The sequence below is a fragment of the Oncorhynchus keta genome, chromosome 6 (assembly GCF_023373465.1).
Source record: "Oncorhynchus keta strain PuntledgeMale-10-30-2019 chromosome 6, Oket_V2, whole genome shotgun sequence".
Taxonomy (NCBI): Eukaryota; Metazoa; Chordata; class Actinopteri; order Salmoniformes; family Salmonidae; genus Oncorhynchus; species Oncorhynchus keta.
The window spans coordinates 27224678-27239213 of NC_068426.1; the positions used below are offsets into that span (position 1 = coordinate 27224678).

General features: G+C 42.2%; 1 protein-coding gene across 5 annotated transcripts in view; it reads right to left on the reverse strand.

Moving 5' to 3' along the window:
• LOC118385305 (mediator of RNA polymerase II transcription subunit 13-like) overlaps positions 1 to 10813 on the reverse strand; it is a 100236-nt gene extending 89423 nt beyond the window's left edge. For all 5 annotated transcript variants that reach the window (XM_035772342.2, XM_035772340.2, XM_035772339.1 and 2 more), the window contains exon 1: positions 9297 to 10813. In XM_035772342.2, coding sequence (XP_035628235.1) covers positions 9297 to 9368 — 72 coding nt within the window. In that variant the 5' untranslated portion in view covers positions 9369 to 10813. The remainder of the gene's footprint in view (positions 1 to 9296) is intronic.
• Positions 10814 to 14536: the final 3723 nt, after the last annotated feature.

Below are 14536 nucleotides of genomic sequence, written 5' to 3' on the forward strand. Positions count from 1 at the left end.
TAATAACAGGTAAAGCCCCATAACACAGGTTAAAAGGTTTCCACACAGACAGGAAAGCACACTTGACTCAAGCTTCACCTTTGAGGTCAGCAAACCGACAGAAAGGTGAAGCCACAAGAGTGCTCGTGGCGCGAGAAAACATTCAGCTTATTGTCCTCCCCTAACCTTTTACTGCAGTGGGCTAAATCATGGTCACGCCGAGTGTTTCTTGGTAGTCTTAAACAAATCTACTTTGAAACCACAGTATACACCTCACACACATGGTTATGGGCTTAAAAAAAAGAAGATGCCTGTACCATGTCAGATATAGAGTTGAAATGTATTACATTTTGAGATTGCATCCCAATATTACACTTTATATACATCACAGAAGACTGATATATAACAAAACCGTTTGACATAGAAAAACCGTAATTCGGCAGTTTAAAAGAAAGTATGTTTATTAATTATGAAATTCTGCAAAATATGAATAACATTCCACCTGTGAGGTCACTAGGTAATTTTGACTGCAGTAAAGGGCTAGCAACTTGGAGCGTTGCGGAAAACCTCTACGAGACGTAGGCATTTTAGTTCCACGCTGAAAGACGCGCGTGCTCGTGTACACAAGGCACCGCAACAGTCTGGAACAGAAAGGTGTGCATTGAACACAAGGTCATGCAGGACAACACACGCAGAGGCACGACTGTATAGTTGGGGGGAACACTTCCTTCCTTCCCCTTCCATGACAAACAACACTGTTAGGGCACTCTATTGTTTCGTTACACAAACCCACAGGTAGCCAATCATAAAAAAGCAGCCTTTTGTAAGCAGCGACAACCAAAAAATATAGCACAGAGTTGTCTGGAGTTCTACAGGAACCCAGAGGACTTCACCATACGCTCTTGACATATTATCAACACACAATGCTATCTTTTCCGTCTGAATGTTAAGTTCAGTTTAGCAAACAGCTCGAGTTTCTAAAAAAGTAACTTCCTCACTATTTAAAGCCATTTAGTATTTTTAGAATGTGGGTGTCTTGAACAGGAGCGTCTCCTCACCAGTCGGGAGATGAGGACCTGGCATCAAAGCCGCACCATCTGAATGATGAGAGAGTGTAACACAGATACCACTCTAGGATCCTTGTAGCAACGTAAGAGCGATAGAGTTGGACAGAGGAGAGCACTTTAGACAGTAGAGAGACAGCTTATATATCAGCAGCTTTACCTATCAAAGCTTCTGTGAAACACTTTCTGTCAGGGTGGCATTTTCCGCCTGTCAAATATCTGAAGACACTTGCCATGCTGCCAATATGTGGGGTTTGTTTAACTGACAAGCTGTTTTGGTAGGTCTACAATACTGTAGACACAACACTCACATATCATCCAAAAGGACTCAACAGAGTCAAATCCATTTAGCTCAAATTTAGAAAATAATCTGAATTTCAAGTCATAAATAAATTTCACATGAATTGGAAAATATTTTTATTATTTTCAGAAAATTATTGCTCAACTCCTGAAATTATTTGATTTGGAAACTGAAATTACCTTTACCCTGTAGTCTGTGTTGAAAAATGTAACTATTTTGAAAACCAGAAAGAATCTATTTTCCGCATGGGCAGGGAGGGTGGCAGACACTGGAAGTCCTGAGAGCCTATAAGGACCAGTCTGATTGACTATGAGAAATCAGAACAGGCTAGATCCCCCTTCTTCAATTAGCCCATTGAATTCAAATGAACCCATATTACCGCCTGCTTTTTTCCCTTTTGCATTTTACGGTGCACAGGGAGCTCTGCAGATATGAGCATAGCAGAGGAGACAAGACAGGAACACAAAAGCACCAAACAGGTGCAGAAAATGGCCTCTAAGGCTCTCGGCACTAAACAGGTGCTTTTATTCTGCCCTCTGCCGGCACCTCTACAAGGCCCTACAAAGGAAGGGGCGTCATTTGATCGTGTTGCTGTTGTAGGATCTGGCCCTAGGAGGCAAGCAAGCCAGGCGACCTAATTAGAGCTACACCCGTCCCCGGGGGCAGAGTGACGGATGGACCTGCCAATCAGCTGTGGCTCACACTGCGGAGAGCTGCAATCAACCTCTGACTTCTCACCTGATGCAAGGGGAGGGGGGCGGGACATGAGAATTAGGAAGACCAATGAAGAAGGGGGAGAGAGGCCACACATAGCCAGTGTTTGGTGTGGCATACGAATGCTGACAAACAAAGACATGGGGCCATACTGTTGGGTTCGATCTTAAACGGTGGACCTACCTAAAACAGTGGCCCTGCTTAACGTGAATTATTAATTAGCATATTCATTTACCAGATGTGTGTCTCCAGCGCAACGTAATTAACTGTGACAGGCCAGAAGAAATACACCAGGAAGAAAAAGGGAAGTAAAAACAGTTGCTAGGCAACATACACCATCTGTAAGACTTCGGCAACTTATTCAATTTTCAAGATTCTGTCTCCAGGGTTACTGCAGAAAGATAACATTTCAAGCAGTTTAGGGGTCTGTTCTGTTGACAGTAAATTACAAAGGGATGTAATTTTCCATCTCTTGCCCTCCCCTCCTTCTCTCTCTCCGGTAACACCTCCATTGGCTACCATGCACTGTCTCTGATTGGAATAATAATAATAATGACTATATCCAGCACAATATAAATGTCAGGAAAGCCCCTGACTTAACAGAAGCAACACATTAATATCCAACTATACTGAACAAAAATATACATTTTCAGTAAAACGCAACATACAACAATTTCAAAGATTTTACTGAGTTACAATTCATATAAGGAAATCACTCAACTGTAATAAATTCATTAGGCCCTAATCTATTTATTTCACATCACAGGGCAGGGGCACAGCCATGGGTGGGCTTCGGAGGGCACATGTCCACCCAATTGGGAGCCAGGCCAACCCACTGGGGAGCCAGGCCCAGCCAATCAGGATTCTTTGTGGAGGTCCTGGGCTGGCGTAGTTACATGTGGTCTGCGGTTGTGAGGCCGGTTGAACATATTGGACATACATTCCTGCAGTTGCACGCTCACTCAAAACTCAAGACATCTGTGGCATTGTGTTGTGTGACAAAACTGCACATTTTAGAGTGGCCTTTTTTTGTCCCCAGCACAAGGTGCACCTGTGTAATGATCATGCTGTTTAATCAGCTTCTTGATATGCCACACCTGTCAGGAGAAATGTTCACTAACAGGGATGTAAACAAATTTGTGCATACATTCTGAGAGAAATGCGAGAGAATTGTGTGTAGGGAAAAATTCAGGGATATTTTCTTTCAGTTCATGAAATTTTGGACCAACACTTTACATGTTGCGTTTATATTTTTTCAGTATATAAGGTAACTCTGAAGGTTATGACTGTGCTTTTGTTATGAGCAATTTGACATTATCCAGATGCACTGACTTCATTGAGCACTACAAGGAGGCAGCAGAGATGTCTGAAATATGATATAAACAATTGGATGACGCCTATGTACTTAAAAGTGAATTCAAATTGAATGCCTACAGAAAAAAATAACAAGTCCTATGTTCTTGAACCTAACATGACTTGCTTCATGACACTAAGTAAACAACAGAAACAGACATCAATAGCCCACCTCTCTCTGTCTGCAGCGCTGGCATTACAGAACCATGCACTGACACCTGAACAGGTTTAGACCTGCAGCTCACTTCTCTTCTGCCTGTAATCTGCTGTTGTTGACCAAGTGGGAGTGGCAGCATGGAATCAGAGCCCTTCAAGAGAAGAATCAGAGCCCTTCAAGAGAAGAATCAGAGCCCTTCAAGAGAAGAATCAGAGCCCTTCAAGAGAAGAATCAGAGCCCTTCAAGAGAAGAATCAGAGCCCTTCAAGAGAAGAATCAGAGCCCTTCAAGAGAAGAATCAGAGCCCTTCAAGAGAAGAACCAGAGCCCTTCAAGAGAAGAATCAGAGAAGTGGCTGCACTGACTGAGTGCCTTGACTTCCTGTCTCTCGCAACATCTTAACACAGCCTAGCATGACCTTCAAGTACTCCAGTACAATTCACTCGGGGCTGCTACCCTTACATATACATAGTTTCTCTTGTTCATAAGGGAACATCTAAACCCTTTAGGTTCTAGATAGCACTTTTTTTTTGTATCATCGCTGAGGCTCAATACGCCCTGCATGACAAGGCATCATTGACTATATTGACTCCAACGTGTCTCCACATTATCTTGGAAATCCCATTCACCGTGTGTGCCAGGGCTGAGATTGAGTGTGCAAATGTTCATTACCATGTGAAAAGGCCGGATGTCTGCTAATTGAAGATGAGAGCACACTTGTGGCAGCAGCGCGGCACAAATCAAAGCGCTGCGATGGTTTTCAAATCAACAATCTGGTTTTCAAATCAACATTTCTCATCTGACCACATCGACCTATTTCACCTAGCATGACACTCTTCTGTGGCTTTAAACAGCCTTTAACTTGAGTATAACTGTGAATCACAGTGCCATGCAAACTGTAACAAAGACCACAACATCTGTAAAACATCCTTACAGCATCTCTGGATGACACCTAATCCTCTCCCAGTCACAGCGTGTTGATATCCAAACAATCAAGCTTTTAAAACTCAGTATCAAGTTCACACATAACAGATTTCCAAAAGCCAGCATGATGGTGGGAAACCAGTGTGGTGAAACTCTATCGAGCCATATGAAATAGTGTGAGGGGAAAAACTAAGTGTCACTCAAACAGTTTGTGTCCCTTTGATGGAGATAAAGAGGGCAGTCCTGGCTGAGGAGCATCACAATGTTAGACATCCCCTCAGAAGCAGCCACAGCATCAGCCTCACTACTGCTCATTCCTGCCAAGTCCCCTTTCCCACTCTCCCTTCTGTCGCCCTGCCCTGTATGCAGGAACACCAGAGGGCTAAGAATAGCACACAGCTGGCACTGCAGGGCTGACATATTTCAAAATCAAGCCACTGTTCTCCAAAAGATCTCCCGCCTGCCCCATTCATGCCGTTACCATCCCTGTCCCCATCCCTGTCCCACTCCCTGTCCCCATCCCCATCCCTGTCCCACACCCTGTCCCACACAGGACCAAGTTGGCTACCTCTCCCCTCTTTTTCAGTCGTACTTCAACTCTCTGGCAGGGCTGAGACAGGTCCCGCTCAGACAAGATCTATGGCCCACCACCCAGGATTTATATCAAGGGATTGGTAGCAAAGAGAGGCCTCTTTCTCTGCCTTCCACTCCCTCAATCATCATGCCCACCCCTGTGAAATGTGAGAAGGCTCGTTAATAGATTGATTTGTAGTGGAGTAATCTGTTGGGCCGGTTGTGTGTGTGTGTGTGTGTGTGTGTGTGTGTGTGTGTGTGTGTGTGTGTGTGTGTGTGTGTGTGTGTGTGTGTGTGTGTGTGTGTGTGTGTGTGTGTGTGTGTGTGTGTGTGTGTGTGTGTGTGTGTGTGTGTGTGTGGGGGGGAGGGGGACAGAGGAGTGGGGGTAAAGTGGGTCTGTAATGAGCTAAGGATGTTATCCTGGAAGGATGATATCGGGGGACAAGCCCCCACTGAGTAGAGCCCTGTTGTGATGACAGGGATCCCCATGCAGTGACAGAGGGAGATTAGCTAACTCTACACACAGGCTTTCCAAGTGAGGACAGGGCAAACTGTCACTACACTATAGCAAGAAGACCAGCCAAGGAAGGCTGGAGTTGGTCTTGGTTTGGCTACTAGAGCCCTGATAGACGGAGAGCGGAGAGCTATAGCTGGCCAGATGGAGAAAGACCACAGGGCATTGGACTAAAGATCTACACTCTTAGAAAAAAAGGTGCTATCTAGAACCTAAAAGGGTTCTTCGGCTGTCCCCAAAGGAGAACCCTTTGAAAAACCCTTTTTGGTTGCAGGTAGAACCCTATTAGTTCAAGGTAGAACCCTTTTGGGTTCCATGTAGAACCCTTTTCACAGAAAGTTCTACATGAAACCCAAAAGGGTTCTCCTATGGGAGAACCGAATAACTCTTTTGGAACCCTTTTTTCTAAGAGTTAGCATCCCAGAATTCCTGGCTTGATGCTCTTTTAGTACTTAAAGAACAAAGTCCCGGTTGAGCACATAGTAGTAATCCTCTAACATTTGAATACTGGCCATTATTATAGCTCCTTATGAGCAGGGCCACTAAGTAACCTAAATACAGTGGGGCATCCTGTTCAATTGTATTAACCAGCTCATCTCTTATCTTATTCCCCTCGCTCTCCATCTTACACGGTTGGTTATCATTATACATGCATGGACCTCTATTGGAATACAGTTTGTCTAATAAGCACCTCTTAGCTGATCACATTATACCTCCACTTGACGACACTTAATTACCAGTGTTTCACTCCGAGCAGCCCTGTCTGGGGGACAGGAGGACGCCATTAATTAAAGCAAGAAAATCCAACCTATGTTTGTACAAGCGTACATGTCCCTGTGTGTGTGTGTGTGTGTGTAAATATGTTTATGAGCATATTCTGATACGTTAGTGTGTTTTTGCAAGCGTGTGTGTGTGTGTGTGTGTGTGTGTGTGTGTGTGTGTGTGTGTGTGTGTGTGTGTGTGTGTGTGTGTGTGTGTGTGTGTGTGTGTGTGTGTGTGTGTGTGTGTGTGTGTGTGTGTGTGTGTGTGTGTGTTTTGTGCACATGCTGATGCTCCCTGCGTCATGGGCTGTGCGCTCCTTGTGTTTCATATTTTAGCAGTGACTCAAGCATGAGTCAGTTAAAGAACCTGCCCAAGCTATAGAGGAACAGCCATGATCTCTCTCCCTCTTTCTCTCTCTCTCTCACTTTCTCTTTCTCTCAAATGGGCCGAGGCTAGCGCTCAGGAAATACACATCACACATAATACTTCCCTCAAACGAAAACAGATTCCCCTGCTCCGCTCGTTCACTCTCTAACTGCTTTTATCCAGCACTAGAAAGAAAGACAGATTCTTCTGCCTCAAACAAGACTGCTTACGTTCTTTCTTCATACCCCTCTTTCTTAGGCTCCTGTTCATTCTTTTTTCTAGGATTTTTTTTGGTCCTACCAGTCATGCTGATACTGAGATGAAAGCATTTTACATTTTTAACAGCCTTTCTCTCACAATGCAGTTGACATCGGCTGACAGTAATCTGTTTCTAGTGAATATATGCTGCTTAATGCTAAACCGTTTAGGTGTTCTATTGACATGGTCAATAATAATAATAATAATAACAATAACGACACGTAGTAAATCATTCAGACAAGGTTGCTGCACAGTGGCATGGTGTTCAACAGGCTGTCAGAAAATGACTTTCACTGGTAAAAGCACCAACTTTACATAGACTATCCTGCACATACATGACCCTGAGACTGAGGTGTGAACATATTTAAATATAATATACGTACAGAAACTGTCACCATGTAAACACAATGACAAACATGCTACACAATAGTCATTATAGAAGTATTAGCAGTAATACAAAAGCAATGGCGCATGAAACATGACTCTAAATTCCAGCTTTTCTGTTTGACCTCAGCACACTGCAGTGAGCGATCTCCCCATCTCTCTCCCTCCTTGACAAGACACCGGTTTGTCATTAGTGCTCATCTGACTTTGACTTCCTGACAGCCACCACAGTAACTAACTGCTGTGCCTCTAACCACTTATAAATATTCAGAACAACAAGCAGACTTTCCTCTTCCCTCTCACCTTTCTGTTCACACAGACAGAGAGAGCGTGGAGCCTTGCCAGCCCTCTGCACAGCATAGCATAATAATGCAGGGGGAGTCTTTTGGAGGGAAAACACTGGGCATAGAAAGTTGACAAAAAAAAACAATCACTGTTTTACTCTGTTTCCACAGGCCCGCTGAAAGAGAGAACCTGACAGGGGAGCTCTGGTGACTGCACGAAACGCACTTAAATTTGATCTGATTAAATGAACGTATACCAACAGAGAGCACTAAATCAATCAAGAGGCCGTTCCTGAATTTGCACGGTATTGGATAAATCTCTTGCAAAGGTTTTCCTCCTCTCCTCCCACACTCGCTGGCCACATTGGTGGAAAGGTTCGCCTGCTACCGCGAACCCTCACAAACCACACTGAGAGCGTGACTGTAACTAGTGTAGTGTCGGAGGCACAATGCTACTAGAGATGAACATGACTACCAGCATCATAACCTAAAATGCCCCCAGGACCCCTATTGTTGTTGTGGCTAAACTCAATCCACATGCCTTTCCACTTCAGTGCATGTAGTAGTAGTGCAATGCAGTTAACTCTGGGAGTGCAGGGTCAAACTCAGTGAAGTTGAGAAACGTTTGGGACATGGAGAGTTGGGATTGAATCAAGGCCATAACAGAAACTTGTGAATTCCGCTAATGCATGTAAAATGAAAGGTCTGTTTGATAATCTGAGCAAAGGTTGCATATAATCTTCCAATAAGGACTTTGAAAGTGGAAATCCTGTTGTTAACTTGAGACATGCTACTGGCAGACAGCTCGTGTTTCCTTTCTAGTACAGAACACATTACTTCACCTGCACTTTGAGCAGAGGGGTAAAGGGTTGAATAAATAGCTTTTGGATACCTCTTATTTCATATCAATCCAGGTATAATAATTGCTTTGTGTACCCTTCGGTGTCATAACCTGCTGCTCTTGAGTGCTCTGTTTGGGCAGTAGCCTAGGCCTATGGTAGCCTTTGCATTGCTACTATTACAAAATGATTTGCAGAAAGTCAGGAAATGCCTCACATTTTTCCACCAACTCAAAAAATACTTGAGAGGCTACAGTGGAAATGCTTTTTCCACGTGAGTTGTTGAGAAGTGCAGTTCGGAGAAAGTGTTCCAGGTTTTAGTGCAAGTCTTAATAGGCCTGGCTATTCTTCATTGTTTTGTCTGTCTTGATTTTTAAGTATGTCTGCTAGTTCAATCTGTCTACACAATGTCACATCACTAGGCTACCATGCTGTCGGCTAAGAAAAAGCAATAGTGACATCATTTGGTGAATTTAAAATAAATTATAGGCCTAGAAATTAAAGTGTGACATGAACAATAAACTGGCAATATTAGGCTACTATATTTTATGAGGCTGTATATATTTGAACAAGCTACAAAACAATGTAGGCCTAGTGTTAAATCCCGTGAAGTATAATATAGTATCATAATACGTTTAGTAATAAAAAATACAGTAGTTTTCCTAGACCCGTGGCTCGCGTTAATGATTGGTTAATAACCGCCCCGACAATTGGTTCACCTTTGTACTGCGAGTGCAGATCTAAAGCTTGCCTACTACGGTCTTATGACTTGTCGCTCACGCCTCGCTCATGTCTTTATGTGCACCCATTATTTGTTTTACTGTACCAGAGAGAAGAGGTTGGAGTGGCAGTCTTCAAGGCTTGCCCCGTTAGCCACCCAATTCGCTGCTGTAGTCATAATCGTCCGCCGATCGGGTCGTCAGTGCAGGGCATTTCGAAATCCTTGATCGGTATCAAAACCGAGCAGTGGTGACAAATCGGTTCCCTCACAAGTCTGCCACGCCACCGCCAAAACACGGGAAATTGTCTAACAGATCAACAGCTAACCTCAAGTAGCCCAATTATTTTGTCAACAAAGAAAGAATTCCAAATGTATCAATAACCCGCGTTGACTGTATACCAAACTAATGGTTTCTTTTCGTACATCCATGTGGGTTCGCAGATCAGAACATTGTTACAGTCCAGCTCAGGCGATCCAAACCTGATCATTGTCAAACGCAGAAAGCAGGTAGGCTAGGCTAAAATGTATCCGTGTCTTAATCCATGGAGAGAAATGTCAATCCGTTTCCATTCCAGTCTTTCTGATCGTAGCCCTACTTTAATCATTCATTTTTAAAAATGTACATATATGTATAATAGTGTAATCCATGTGAAGTCGATCTATTATTTTCTTCCAGCGCGTAAAACCCCATCAAAACGAGTGCTTAGTCCGAGAACTTCTAGAAAAACACTGTAGTTTATTACGCGTTTATTATCCCCTAATTGAACACGAAATCGACCGTTTAGGTGTTGGAGACCAGTCAGCTGCGAATTACATGCAAGAAATCTAATTTCGATTCCCAGCCGCACAAGCTAATGCACCAGTTGTGATAGTTTTCTAGAATTGCATGAGCTATTAATAGCTTTCTTTCTTACCACCACCGTCCCCCTCACAATGTAGCCTGCCACACACAACAGGCAACTGTGACTGGAATGTTTAATCCCTGTTTCACTTTGCAAATAACATCAGACTGCAAAATAAAATATAGTTCTTTGCTCGGGTAACCCAAGGTGGACAGCAGGAGTCGATGGTCTCGCAAACAAACAAGTCCATTCAATATGTCAATGTTAAACGTTTTCTTATTTCTTCAAACGAAAAGTATACTCAATCCACCAGAAGGAAAACGGCAGCAGTAGACCGAGTTTTTTTTTTTAAATCCATCCTTCCTTTCTGTTTTATATCATTACGAAATGTCCTGCCAGTTTCCTAGTAATTAGACCTCGAAATATGTATTTAGCTTGAAATGACAATAGCTGCAGTAATGTATCCAAGAAAACGTTGACAATCCAGTAATGGTGACAATCCCTGTCTGACGTTATGATTGTCAAATAAATGCTGCACACTGGTCAGATTAGTCTAGTCTCTTTATCTCCCTCGAAAAAAACCGTGAAAAATGACGTGTTCCATCTTAAAGAAACATTTATGATGTACAAATCATACATTAAACCGTCGATGATATGCGGTGTTTCTCATCAAGTAATTCAGAAGCAGCGAGTCCCTTTCCAGGCATTGTTTATGTCTCAATCAGTGTCTTTGCTGTAACATTCGTAAGTGAGCGTGTGTGTGTGTATGTAGGAATATGTGTGGCTCTCACTCTTGTTGTGTATGTGAGTGTGTACTACTGAGTGCTTACGCGAACAGCAGCCCACCACGCATAGCAATGTAATGGCGGCCGGGAGGCTACGAGAGACTCGCTTTCCCATTTGGCCAAATAGAGTCCTCACGTGATCAAAGTAAGGGATTACAGCACTGTTTAGATTAAAATCTTTGATACAGGCCTTGATGCGACGCTAGAGGCGCCAGTGGCTCTCACTGGCAATCAGCTGTCATCTAACCACATCACACATTATCTCCCCTATTGTTACAGTGTATTGTTGCGTTGTTCTATTGTTATAGGACGGTTGCAGTGAATGTATCAATGCAATCATTACCAGGCATGTTATTGTTACATCACTGTTGCAATTCCTTCGTTGGTAATAGACTGTTGTTGCATTATGATTATTACATAATGTAACCATTCACAGCAGAGCCTTCTATTTACAGGGTTTCCAGGTGATGTCATAAACAAGGAAAGTCAGAATCACCCAATGACTACATCCATGATAGTGTCACAATCAAAGGTTTTAATGTCACATCTACAAGTACAGTGAAATGCCTTTCTCGGAAGCTCTAAACCCAACAATACAGTGATCAATAACAATGTAGTACTAAAAATAACAAGGTAGAACAAAAACACAGGAGATATACAAATAAGAAATAAGAAGAGCACAGTAAAGTAAGTAAGCATACTACATACATGGTCAGTTCCAGCACCATATTTACAATGTGCAGGGATCCTGGATCAATAGAGGTAGGTAGATATGTATATATTTTTATATTGATATATATATAGATGTATTGTATTTAACCTTTATTTAACTAGGCAAGTCAGTTAAGAACAAATTCTTATTTTACAATGACGACCTACCCTGGCCAAACCCTCCCCATAACCTGGACGATGCTGTGCCAATTGTGCGCCGCCCTATGGGACTCCCGATGACGGCCAGTTGTGATACAGGCCGGAATCAAACCAGGTTCTATAATGACGCCTTTAGCACTGAGATGCAGTACCTTAGACCACTGCACCACTCGGGAGCCTGACGCCTAGTCACCTTATAAGGGTAAGGTGACTAGGCATCGGGATATATGATAAACAGAGTAGCAGCATGTGAGTGGGTGTGTGTGTGTAGAGTCATTATAAATGTATGTGCATATTGTGTGTGTGTGTGAGCAAATGGTAGTGTGTGTTGGAGTATCAGTGTGCGGAGTGTGTTGGGCCCTGTGATTACATAGAGACAGTGCAAAAATAAGAATCAAATACAAGGGTCAACACAGACAGTCCGTGTAGCCATTTTGTTAGCTCATTAGCTATTGTGCAGTCTTATGGCACAATGATAGAAGCTGTTCAGGAGCCTGTTGGTGTCAGACATGATGCACCGGTAACGCTTGCCTTGCGGAAGCAGAGAACATTCTATGGCTTGTGTGGTTGGATTTTCCAGGGCTTTATTTCACACCTCCTGATATAGAGGTCCTGGATGGCAGGGAGGTTGGCCACGGTGATGTACTGGGCTGTCCACACCAACCTCTGTAGCGCCATGCGATTGAGGGCGGTACTATTTCCATATCAAGCAGTGATGCAGCCAGTCGAGATGCTCTCAATGATACAGCTGAATAACCTTTGGAGGATTTGAGGACCCATGCCAAACCAAGAAAATGGTTTGGAATGCATTTCCTGCTTCTACAGGAAAATAAAAGCAAGGCATTTGATATATCTGACATTGTTTAATATAAATATTGTTATATAATTATAATACAGTTTATACAGGTTTTATACACACTTTCCATATAAAATAGCCTCTAACAGATATGTAAACAGACCATAAGTGTCTAAATATGTGTTTTCTGTGAGTATAATAACATGACACAATATCAGTAGTTGTTGCATGTACAACAAGTCCTATCATCAACTGATTCCAGCCACTGTATGGCTGTGGGTTGACTGGATTGATTATATGGAATGTTGGCATATTGGCAGTAAACATTTTTTTTTAAAGTATGTAATCATTACTCTAAAACTGACTGGCTAGCTAACTAACAAACATAATGTGTAGATAATCTTCAAATGTATTGTTTTACACAATATCGTAACACATCACTGTCTGACCATGGTTGTGTAACGAACTTCTTCGTCTGATGAACAGGAAAGATCGGACCAAAATCGCAGCGTGGTAAGTGTCCATGTTAATTTAATATCACTGAACACAAAATACAAAATAACCAAGTGAAACAACGAAATGAAAATCGGAACAGTTCTGTATGGTGAAAACACAGACACAGAAAACAACTACCCACAAAACCCATTGTGGGCAAAAGCTACCTAAGTATGGTTCTCAATCAGAGACAATGACAGACAGCTGTCCCTGATTGAGAACCATACCCGGCCAAAAACAAAGAAATACAAAAACATAGAAAAAATAACATAGAACGCCCACCCTAGTCACACCCTGGCCTCACCAAAATAGATAATAAAAAGCCTCTATGGCCAGGGCGTGACAGGTTGACATACTCCCACAACAAAATGGCTGACCTTTTATACTGTCATAATAGTGCATGAGCAAGGGGGGTCTGTCAGGCTCGCCGGGGGTGAAGAGGATATTTTTTGGATCTACGTTTTTGGTCTACGTCCCTAGAGTTGGAAAATGTGATAACAGTGCAGCAATGGCAGCTTTTATATCACTCTTTCTTTCATCCCTCCATCCCATTAAGTTTCCCATATGGTATTCAACAAGTTATTGCTCACGTACTGTATACCCTTTCATCATATATCATTGGAAAGTTTAGATTCACAGCTATCCATCAGACACAGTTTTGGAATGTTCAGATCAACCAAACTTTGACCGTTGACCTCTAAGGTACATATCAGGATGACCTGTATAAATTGCTTATTAAAGGAAACTCTGATACATTTTAAATTTAGTTTGACCAGTGGTTCTGAAAAGGTCATGGAAAATTATATATAATATAACCAACTTTGAAAGCACCAGCTACAACTATTTTTTAAAAATCAACCATATTCTGTATAAAAGTGCTATATAAAATAAATATATTATTATTATTATTCATATTGCGCCGTTGACATGAGAATGTTGAAAGCTTAGCCATAGATTTCCTTATAGTGGGGTATATATGGATTACCATATTTCACACACACAGCTATTACAGGGGTTTAAAAAGATGTGTAGATATACAGTGCCTTCAGAAAGTATTCACACCCCTTGACTTTTTCAAAATGGTGTTGTGTTACAGACAGTTTAAAATGAATTAAATGTAGATTGTGTCACTGGCCTACACAATAGAAGTAAGGGATAATGTGAAAGTGTAATTAGAAACGAAAAGCTGAAATGTCTTACGTCGATAAGTATTCAAACCCTTTTTTTATGGAAAGCCTGAATAATTTCAGGAGTAAAAATTTGCTCAACAAGACACACAATAAGTTGCATGAACTCACTTTGTGCGCAATCATAGTGTTTAACATTTTTCAATGACTTACCTCATCTCTGTACCCCACACATACAATTATCTGTAAGGTTCCTCAGTCGAGCAGTGAATTTCAAACAGATTCAACCACAAAAACTAGGGACGTTTTCCAGTGCCTCGCAAAGAATTGGTAGATGGGTAAAAATTTAAAAAAGACATTGAATATCCCTTTGAGCATGGGGAAGTTATTAAATACACTTTGGGTGGTGTATCAATACACCCAGTCACTA